Source organism: Brachyistius frenatus, unplaced genomic scaffold (genome assembly GCF_029030835.1).
Source record: "Brachyistius frenatus isolate BFR_SWC_R1_liver_20210118 unplaced genomic scaffold, ASM2903083v1 Contig_52, whole genome shotgun sequence".
Lineage (NCBI taxonomy): Eukaryota > Metazoa > Chordata > Actinopteri > Embiotocidae > Brachyistius > Brachyistius frenatus.
The window spans coordinates 2,409,797-2,419,920 of NW_027210651.1; the positions used below are offsets into that span (position 1 = coordinate 2,409,797).

General features: G+C 42.1%; 1 protein-coding gene across 1 annotated transcript; it reads left to right on the plus strand.

Moving 5' to 3' along the window:
- Positions 1 to 795: 795 nt before the first annotated feature.
- On the plus strand, positions 796 to 9,194 carry pgm1 (phosphoglucomutase 1). Its single transcript, XM_069704781.1, has 11 exons — positions 796 to 1,087; positions 2,960 to 3,122; positions 3,277 to 3,420; positions 3,715 to 3,840; positions 4,101 to 4,291; positions 5,020 to 5,174; positions 5,320 to 5,435; positions 5,545 to 5,680; positions 5,978 to 6,161; positions 6,843 to 6,977; positions 8,761 to 9,194. The coding sequence occupies exons 1-11, from the start codon at positions 842 to 844 to the stop codon at positions 8,848 to 8,850; spliced, it is 1,686 nt and encodes a 561-aa protein (XP_069560882.1). The 5' UTR covers positions 796 to 841; the 3' UTR covers positions 8,851 to 9,194.
- Positions 9,195 to 10,124: the final 930 nt, after the last annotated feature.

The window sequence follows — 10,124 nt, forward strand, 5'->3', positions numbered from 1 at the left end:
AAAATTAAAATGTGCAAATAAAAGTTTTAGCATTTCTCATATATGTATTTACCTGGCAGTGTGCATGCACATTTTGCATAACAGCATTTTCATCATTATGTTGGAAAGCAAAATTTACAGAAACATTTAACTAAATAAATTCAACATGAAACATCCAAATAACAAAAAAAATGAACGGACCTGCTTTGGGGTTTTGGTTTGGGTGGCCATTGGGTCTCAGACACTAATTCTATGTTCACATCATATGGGATGGATGATAGCGATGAGAAAGATTCATATCCCTGTAACTCACAATAGTTAAATGATTACAACATCGGTCGACTAGTAGGAGGTTTAAAAACAGGGTATTCACAATACAACACTGTGTACATTACATTTGTGTTTAATGACAATGGCAGGCAGACTTAGGCGCCCCTATTTGATTGATTTTCATTCACTTTCATGTTATGAAATGTCAAAGATAAGGGTGGTGGGGAGGTTGTAGGGGAGCTACAAAAAAAAAATATTGTACATTTTCTCACCACAACAATATTATTTTTTTTAATTGTTTAGATTTCGCCAATATCCAAAAACAGAAGAATATTTGACGGCAATTAAAACGATCTGCCTCTGTAGTTGCTTGTTAAATTTGAGGAAATCCTCCGTGGTCCCTACTTGCCCTTTAAACCGAGAGGGCGGGGGTGAGAGGGTGAGAGGGAGGGAGGAGGGAGGAGGGAGTTGTCCGGGGTGAGAGCGTGTGTGTGTGTGGCTGCTCTGGCTCTGCAAGTGAGTCGTCTCCTCCTCGGACGAGACTGCCGGGGTGACATAGGGCGCTCACTTAGGGGGGGGGGAGAGATCGAAAATGGGGAAAATTACGACAGTGAAGACCAAGCCGTACGCGGACCAGAAGCCCGGGACGAGCGGCCTGAGGAAGAGGGTGACGGTGTTCCAGCAGAACCAGCATTATGCGGAAAACTTCATCCAGAGCACCATCTCCGTCGTCGAGCCTGCCGAGCGCCAGGCAGCCACCCTGGTGGTCGGGGGGGATGGCAGGTTTTTCATGAAAGACGCGATTCAGCTGATCGTTCAGATCGCAGCTGCCAACGGGGTCAGTAGCAGAAGGACATACCGCTCACCTTTTTTTATTTTTGTTTTTAAAAACAGTTTGGGTCGAGGGACTGAACTAGCTTCGTGCTAACTGTCCCAACTGTCAATTTATAACGTTGTTAGCTGGCAAATGTCATAATAGATCCTGCGACGTGGCCGACGTCATCGCTTTCCTGTGAAAGTTCTGCTGTCATTCAAAATACCTATTTTATTATTATTTTATTTTTTTTAAATGAATGTTATCGTGAGCTAACTAAACCTGCGTGCTCCTGCAAGCTTCCCTCGTCCCCTGCGCGGTTTCTACATTTCTGCCTTTACGAGTGTGGTAAACACTCGTCCTGAATTTCATCAAAAATGCTGTTTTACGGGGAACTCCTTGACGCCTCTCGTCGGGTCCGGAGCAGTCAGTGAGCCCCCTGACAGCAGGTGTCGTCAGCTCCCGTGTCCGGTGGCCTGCTTGACCGCAGTGATCTTTTGGGTAAAGTGCACGAAGGAGGCCACTTGTATAAAAAAAAACGCCTACCTTTGACATTTACATACTGGCAGGACGTCTGGGCTTTAGTGTAGAAGACTGAACCCCCTGGTTTTTTTTTAAAATTATTATTATTATTATTATTATTATTATTATTATTATTACTGTGGATTTCACAAACAATCGCAGCTTTAGTCTTTTACAATTCTACAAAATGAGCAAAACTCGTTTTGGAGGTTGTTAACGGAGGCATGATGGCCTTTTTACGTTGTGTTGTTTCATAAGGAGCTGTGATGGGAGGCCACCACTGGCTGCCTTCAACGCTGCCTGAAAGGATTTGCAGGAGAGCAGGGGGCGTGACGTGCAGCTGGTCACGTTGCCCTGCATATGTCGGCTGCACAGATGGGAACTGCACGTTCAAGTGCATACAATACAATACATCCAATACATTTACGTTGTATTCTTAATTTCAGCCCTTTAGTCATCCGTGCTCTCGTGTCATTGGTAACACGGTCAAATGCGTGCACAAGGTAGCCTCGGTCACCATGTTTGGACGGGATATGATGGTTTCCGTTTATAATCTGTGACCTTCTCTCTCTCTCTCTCTCTCTCTCTCTCTGGAGGCAGCCGCCCTGTCTCTGTTGTGGCTATTGCAAAGAAGCATCTTTTTAAATGCGAGGTTCGTCCGTGAAACCAGTAGGTTCACGTTGCACAACGATGCCTGATCTGGGCTGCTTTTTGCAATTTTTTTTTTGGGTGTTGGGAAATTAGGTTGTGGGGAAATGGCTTCACGCACTAAGTTGCAGAGACAGAGGCGCCGCTGTTCACATGTTTACACGAAGCAAACCACTCCCCGCTTGAGTAGACAGAGCTCCTATACTGAGATAGAGGCATGGTTTCAGAACTAAAACAGGAGTCAAGATACACACTATTTTTATTTAACACCTTCTGCAACAATGAACCCTTTCAGAAAAGTAAAAAAAAATAATAATAAAGTATTGAAATAATTGTTGTTTTGTCTTGGTAACATCATAACAAAGAAATTCAATTAAGGTAACCATGATATTGTGTCAGTATCTGAATCTCAGCTTGCACTCTGATTTGCATATTATTGATTCTTCTCATTCACAGATGGTCTTTGATTTCAGAGATTCCCTCAAACCAATGAATGGGCTGAATAATCTTGCTTCTGGCTTTGCAATGTTGTTCACTGGTGCGCTTAAATCAATCAAACTTTGCAGTCCACATACATTTATCGGTCATATTCCGACCTCAATTTTTTTTTTTTTTTTTGAAAGACTAGATTAGACCATTGTAGACTCTCTCCCCCCCCCCCTTGTGTCTGTGAGTTTATTCATGTGTGCATCGATCCGTGCATGTGCTTTGTGTCCCTGCCTGCAGATTAATCGCCTGGTGATCGGTCAGAATGGCATCATGTCCACCCCAGCAGTCTCCTGTGTGATCCGCAAGATAAAGGCAGTGGGTGGTATCATCCTCACAGCCAGCCACAACCCAGGAGGCCCCAATGGAGATTTTGGCATCAAGTATAACATTTCCAGTGGAGGTGAGAGGAGTTCACAGACCCACAGATCGCTATGTTTCAGTCCAAGCAATGGAGAAAAATGTCCTTTTCAGTTACATTTTTTTGGCCACTTCATTTTTGGCCACCACTTCATATTTTGCACTGTACATTTAACATCCTTTTACTTTGTCCTCAGGCCCTGCTCCGGAGGCCATCACAAACAAAATATTCGAGATCAGCAAAAGCCTGCAGGAGTATCACATCTGCCCAGAGCTCAAAGTGGATCTGTCCAAGATCGGAAAGCAGACCTTTGAAGTGGACACTTTCAAGCCCTTCACAGGTACATCAGCATGGAGAGCAGAGTCCTGCCTTCAACTTAAAGATAAACAGTTTATTCCACTTCAATAAATGAATACCAGAAACCTGAAATTGAATAACAAATTCTTTTTTTTTTCTTTTTAAATTTTTTTATTTTATTCTCTGCTCTTTTCAAACATGATCTGGTCATTTGAACTATTAAAATAATCCAGTTGGTGACTTATGAAATTCATAAAATGATATTATTTTTGTGAATTTGTTACCCAACATCTATCGCCATGTTAATTGTGCTCTGTGTCCTCTTGATTTGTCTCAGTGGAGATCGTGGACTCGGTTGAGGCCTACGCTGAGATGCTGAGGGGAATCTTTGACTTCGCTGCGCTGAAGGAGCTTCTCTCTGGAGCCAGCCACATTAACGTCCGACTGGATGCTATGCACGGAGGTATGGAACAGGTTTTCACAACTTTAGACCTTTGTGACTGGGGGGGGGGAATAGCAAAGAGGGGATTTGGACCTAAACTGCAGATAGGGGAAACTGGGTTCTTCAATTAGTCTGAAAAAAATTACAACAGGAGAAGCATATAATAAGAAAAGATCACATTTTTTGCGCATAACAGTGTAAAGGAGTTGAGTGCTTTATTCCTCAAATGTCCCTGGCTGTGATATGATGGCACCTTTTAATGACACACTCCCTCCCTCTAGTGGTCGGCCCGTATGTGAAGAAGATAGTGTGTGAAGAGCTGGGATCTCCTGCCAACTCAGCCGTCAACTGTGTCCCCCAGGAGGACTTCGGTGGCCACCACCCTGACCCCAACCTGACCTACGCCGCCGACCTGGTCAACACCATGAAAGGCGGAGAGTATGACTTCGGAGCCGCCTTCGACGGTGATGGTGTAAGTGGTGTAGCTTTTTTTTTCTTTTTTTTTTTCCGGAGAAAATGATTTTACAGCTATGAAATCAGACAGCGTGTTGGAGAGAGGTGAGAGCAGAGTTGTGAAGTTGGTGAACTGGATTTGAATCTATGATGTCAGCTCACATAAAATGAATGTAATAAACTCTGGTGTATTATGATTTTAATTTTGAATTTTTTTTCCTTAATAAACCAGAGTTAGTAATCAAAATAATGGGCCTGGGTCCCAGGGTGAGACCGAACTGAACTCATTTTGACTTTGGCACAACATTTAATGAAGACAGTGAATGTTTTCAGTTAGCAGTCTCTGTAGCTATCCCCCAGACACTTATCTCATTTTTCATGAAAAGAACAGATAAAATATAACAGTGCTGCCAATGTGATTGAAAAAAAAAGAAGAAATCATTAAGGCATACTTACTCAATTTGTCATCCTTCTGTTACCTTCAAAATTCATATAGCTATTTAAGAAATACTTTCAGATGAAGGTTTTTGTTTTGAATTTTGAAATCTTCAGCATATGATGGGATTCAGTAACTTCTTAAGAAGCACTAGGACTGAAGTTACCTTCTGCCACTACTGAACAAATATTTACCAGCTCAGAAAACGTATTCGTAAGTCACGTCAGTTATTTGTGATTGTTGAACCTGATATCTCTGTGCCACCTTTCTTCTTCTTTTTTTTTTTTCTTTTTTTTTTAACTCCTCCTCAGGACCGCAACATGGTGCTGGGTAAACACAGCTTCTTTGTGAACCCATCAGACTCTGTGGCTGTCATCGCTGCCAACATTACCAGCATCCCTTACTTCCAGAAGACCGGTGTCAAAGGACTGGCCCGCAGTATGCCCACCAGTGGAGCCCTTGACAAGTAAAAAAAAAAGAAAGAAAACAACACTCGACTTAACGGCTTATTTGAAGTTTTCCTTCAGTAAATTGAAAAAGTGCTTAAACACCCACCAGTGACATATCTGCTTATTCTCATGTGGTTTATTATGTGTGCCAATCTGTTCCAGTGTGGCTAAAGCTCTGCAGATGCAGCTGTACGAGACTCCGACTGGCTGGAAGTTCTTTGGGAATCTGATGGACGCTGGGAAACTCTCACTGTGCGGAGAGGAGAGCTTCGGCACTGGTGAGAGAGAGTCGTCAGATTGATGTGGCTCGGACTCCAGTAAGAGAAGGCAGCGCCCCTCACTTACCTACTTGATGACATCCCTTCTCCTCTCTCTGCTGCCCACCAGGCTCAGACCATATCCGTGAGAAGGACGGTTTGTGGGCGGTGCTGGCGTGGTTGTCAATCTTAGCCACCAGGAAACAGAGCGTGGAGGAGATCATGAAGGATCACTGGCAGAAGTTTGGCAGGAACTTCTTCACCAGGTCAGGAATGATGCCCGTAGAACAGTTTATGAAATGTAAGCTTGAGTGCCAAAAGAGGTGGAAATATTTCTTTTAATAATTGTTGGTCCCAAGGACTTGTTGAAACAGATTTAAGAAAAGTTCCTGGGACTATGCAGGAATGTAGGATGCTCAATGGTACTTTGGCACCTTCCAGTGGCAAATAAGAGAACTGCAGAACATGAGAATCAATTCAAATAGCTAGCTTAAAATCAAAGTTAAAGCAATTATCGTACGACCACAAATCACCAGCTATCTCATGTCCATCTTTACATCCAGGTACGACTATGAGGAGGTTGACTCAGACGCTGCCAACAAGATGATTAAGGACCTGGAGACGGCAATGTTCGACCCATCCTTTGTAGGAAAGAAGTTGTCATCGGGCGATAAGACTTATGAGGTGGCTGTTGCTGACAACTTCGCCTACACAGATCCTGTGGATGGAAGTGTGTCCAAAAACCAGGTAGGGAGGCTGCATAACAGAGATGATTAAAACTTGTGTTCTCTCCGTTTTCCATCCATCATCAGACACCGTCTGTTATTTAGATCATGTCCCGTAACAGTGTTGTGCTCTGTGGATATCCTGATTGAAGTGTCTTTGCTCCCGATTCCAGTCATTTAATATGTCGAATTTGCTGATACCGAATCCCAATCTGATAGTAAAGTCAAGAAAAACTCAAAGTTGTCAGAAAACTCTTCTGAATCGTGCTACAAATTGTCGTCTCAGTGGATGACACCCCCGCGGTAGCTGACATAAAACAAAGGAGCGGGGCTGAATATAGCTGAGTAAAAAAAAAAAATGCCTTGATTACCCCTCAATATTGATGTTTAAGACGGGCTCGGGATCCCCACGTGCTCACACTCAAATGTCACATCTGTCCAATTCGCTTCAAGTCCTACTAGAGCTTCGTCATTACAGTCAAACATTGATATTTGGAAGTGATCCCACCATGTTTTAAAATGATATATTAATAGGAATGATGTCATTCAAAAATTCAGTTAAATATCTATGGAGTCATATCCAAACTGCATGCAACAGTGTGAGTAATTGCACCTCATACATTATTCCGCCACATGTGTAAATTTTCATTGATCATCATCCTCTGTCTCTCTATGTGTCTCTCTGTGTCTCTCGCTGTCTCAGGGCCTCCGGATCATCTTCTCTGATGGTTCCAGGATCATTTTCCGTCTCAGCGGTACAGGCAGTGCGGGAGCAACCGTCAGGCTCTACATAGACAGCTATGAGAAGGATCCCCAGAAAATTTACCAGGACCCACAGGTCAGGACAATGTGGAGTAACTCCAGCTGGGGAGATCCAGCAAGAATATTAGACAATGATGTCATCAGATAGGAATATAAACATTCGTGGAACGAGCACCAGAACAAAAGATTTTTCTTTTCTTGTGAATATTCTTATGGGTGAAAAAAAAAAATCAGAAAAGAAAAAATAACGATGTTAATATCGTTTGTTACTCTATCATCGGCCTATAGGTTACCGCAGGCACATGTTTGCTGTAATGGGCCTCACATCCCCCTCAGGCTGGCTGGAATCATCTGTAAAGTGCCGGAAGGCCAGCTTGCATTGGGTGGAGCTCTCAACAACAAAAAACGAGTTCCAGAGATTTTATTCAACATGGGAGATGATGGAGATGTTTGGCCAAGTCTTGAGTTATGGCAGCTTATCAGGGCCAGAATGAAGAGAGGGAGACTTCTCACGAGGGAAAAAAATAAAGAGCGCGAGTTCCAACGAGACACTTCATAAAGTCGTTTTGACGGGTGTGGACAGGGAGGTGATGTAGAACAAGAGAGCAAGACAAGAAAGAAAAATGTGAATAAATGTTCTACTCCAGCCCTTTATCCTCTCCGGTGCTCCGACACCATCAATGAAGAGATAAGCAGAAACATACTACTTCAGAATCTTAACCTGACAGATAAATGGCCACTGGGTTAATGGTTCAGTTTGCTGACTTTGGGTCCGTTTGATTTACACACCCAGAGGGTTACCGCTTGATATGAGCAGATTTAGAGTAGAAAAGAAAGCACTTCACCAAAACTATTTTGCAGATCGATGAGAACACACGACAGAAATCTTAACATTTTCACATTTAGTTTTTATGTGTTTTTCCTTTCTGGATCTGTGAGTTATTTTTTTGTGAAAACAGTTATTGTAGTTCATACCAAGTTTTGTGAATCAGTTTTTTTTTCTGTTCATTTGTTGTCAATCACATTGCGTTATGCCAATCATGACCATTGTGTTGTTTATATTCTTGTAGACAGATTTCAGAAGGTAATTTTATTCTGGCAGATCTCTGGAAAGACCACAAAAGCTGATGTTTCACAGATTATTTTATGATTAGCTGATAATAAAAGGTATTCTGCACAGAAGGCCACCTTCAAGTCTTGCATTGGGTCTTAATCAACTTCAGTGTCAGTCATGTTAATGTTACAGAGACACCTTTAATCAGTAATGTTAATGTTACAGAGACACCTTTAATCAATAATGTTAATGTTACAGAGACACCTTTAATCAATAATGTTAATGTTACGGAGACACCTTGAGTCAATAATGTTAATGTTACAGAGACACCTTGAGTCTAGTTGTGTGAGTGAACAAATTCTGTAATTTGTTAAGATTTAAAATAGTTGATTTATGTCAGCATCACTTCAAAGGAATATTTTTGAGATTTTAGGAAATGTTGCTTTCCTATCAGTGATTTACACATGAAGTTAACGCTAAGAAATGTTTAGCATGTCTTAGCTTAGACTCTGAAAGAAGGGTGAAACTTGGCTGGCATTGTCCATAAGTAAAATTATGAAAAATACTTATACTGATTAAACAAATGAGATCTAATATTCTAGTTAATGAGGTTTTTTTTTAAATTTTTTAGAGTTGCTACCGCCAGGCTAGTCGTCTCCCCTGTGCTTTATGCTAAGCTTTAACTTTTGAATACTTATTTTAAGGAAAACATCTGAACTGGAGTAGGGCTGCATGTATTGAAGGATGTGTATATGTGTGTACATGACCTCATGTTCTCTGCTCTTCGGGTTATCTCCTCATCCAGGTGATGCTGGCTCCCCTGGTTGACATCGCCCTGAAGGTCTCTCAGCTCCAGGAGAGGACTGGACGCACCGGCCCGACTGTGATCACATGATTCCTCCGCCACTCTGCCTCCACTCACGCTCAGCAACAGGATACCTCTGCACGCTCTCTCTCTCTCTCTCTCTCTCTCTCTCTCTCTCTCTCTCTCTCTCTCTCTCTCTCTCTCTCTCTCTATCTCTAACTTGAACGATATCATGAAATAGAGATAATACCAAACTAAATTTAAATCAGCCATTTGGGGCCCCCTCCCCCCACTTCTCCCATGACGGACCTGGTGCCTTCCCCGTCTTTATGTCCTCCAAAACCACCGAAATAGCCTCTCAACCTGAACCACAGATAAAATCGTGACAACTAACACATTCACCGCTAATAAAAAAAGAACCTTACATAAAAGAACTGTGGTCATGTTTTAAATCATTTCCCCTTTTTTATTTTTTTATTTCTGGTTACACAATAAAAACTCTTAATTTCCGGGCAGATGAATGTCACACAATCAGGAATATTTATCGATAACGTTAATTTAAAAAAACAAACAAACAGCTGCTGTTCAGAGCAGCTGTGATCGCCTGACCAGACCAGGATTTAAAAAAAACTTGAGCATTTACCAGAGAAACCTGAAACAAGACTGTGTGGGGTGGTATTAATGATAGCCTTTTATTCAGTTGGGAAATTATTCTCGAGAGATCCTGTCCGGCAGTGAGCGAGCCAAGTCGTAGGACAAGCTTTCAGGAGAATTAAGTGCTCCGAAGAAAAAAAAGTCAGTGCCTCTCAAAAGACATTCCTCAGGCGAGCAGAGAAGTATAAACTGATGGATTCTCTCCCTCCCTCGCAAGTCTCTTTGTGTAATGAGATAGTCGCTGTAATCCTGATTAACGATAGGAGCTATAGGATAGTTATAAGTGTCAGAAGGTCGGGGGATCCCACAGGCTATATCTAAAGACAAACAGATGAGCCGAAGCAAGTTGTTTTTTTTGTATGTCGTTTTTCACAAGGGGAATGAGTGAATGAAACAGCTTGAACTATTTGCAGGTATTGGATTGGTGTCAACTTTTCACAACTCGGATGTTTGGATGTAAATTGACTACAATTTAGGTAATTGGACTGAGGGGAGAAAATCAGGTGCACCGATGCACAGCACAGGGAGCTGAACACGAAATGGAAAATTGGCCGCAAACCGCAGATTACACATTTTACGTCAATTTCTGTCATGTATGTCTGTATCACTCATTCTAAAGCAACACAATCAGCTCAATCTACCTGTTTTCTCTAATCTACCTCCAAAATACATGGCAAACAGTTTAAGTTCCTGAGCTGGAACTAATTGAC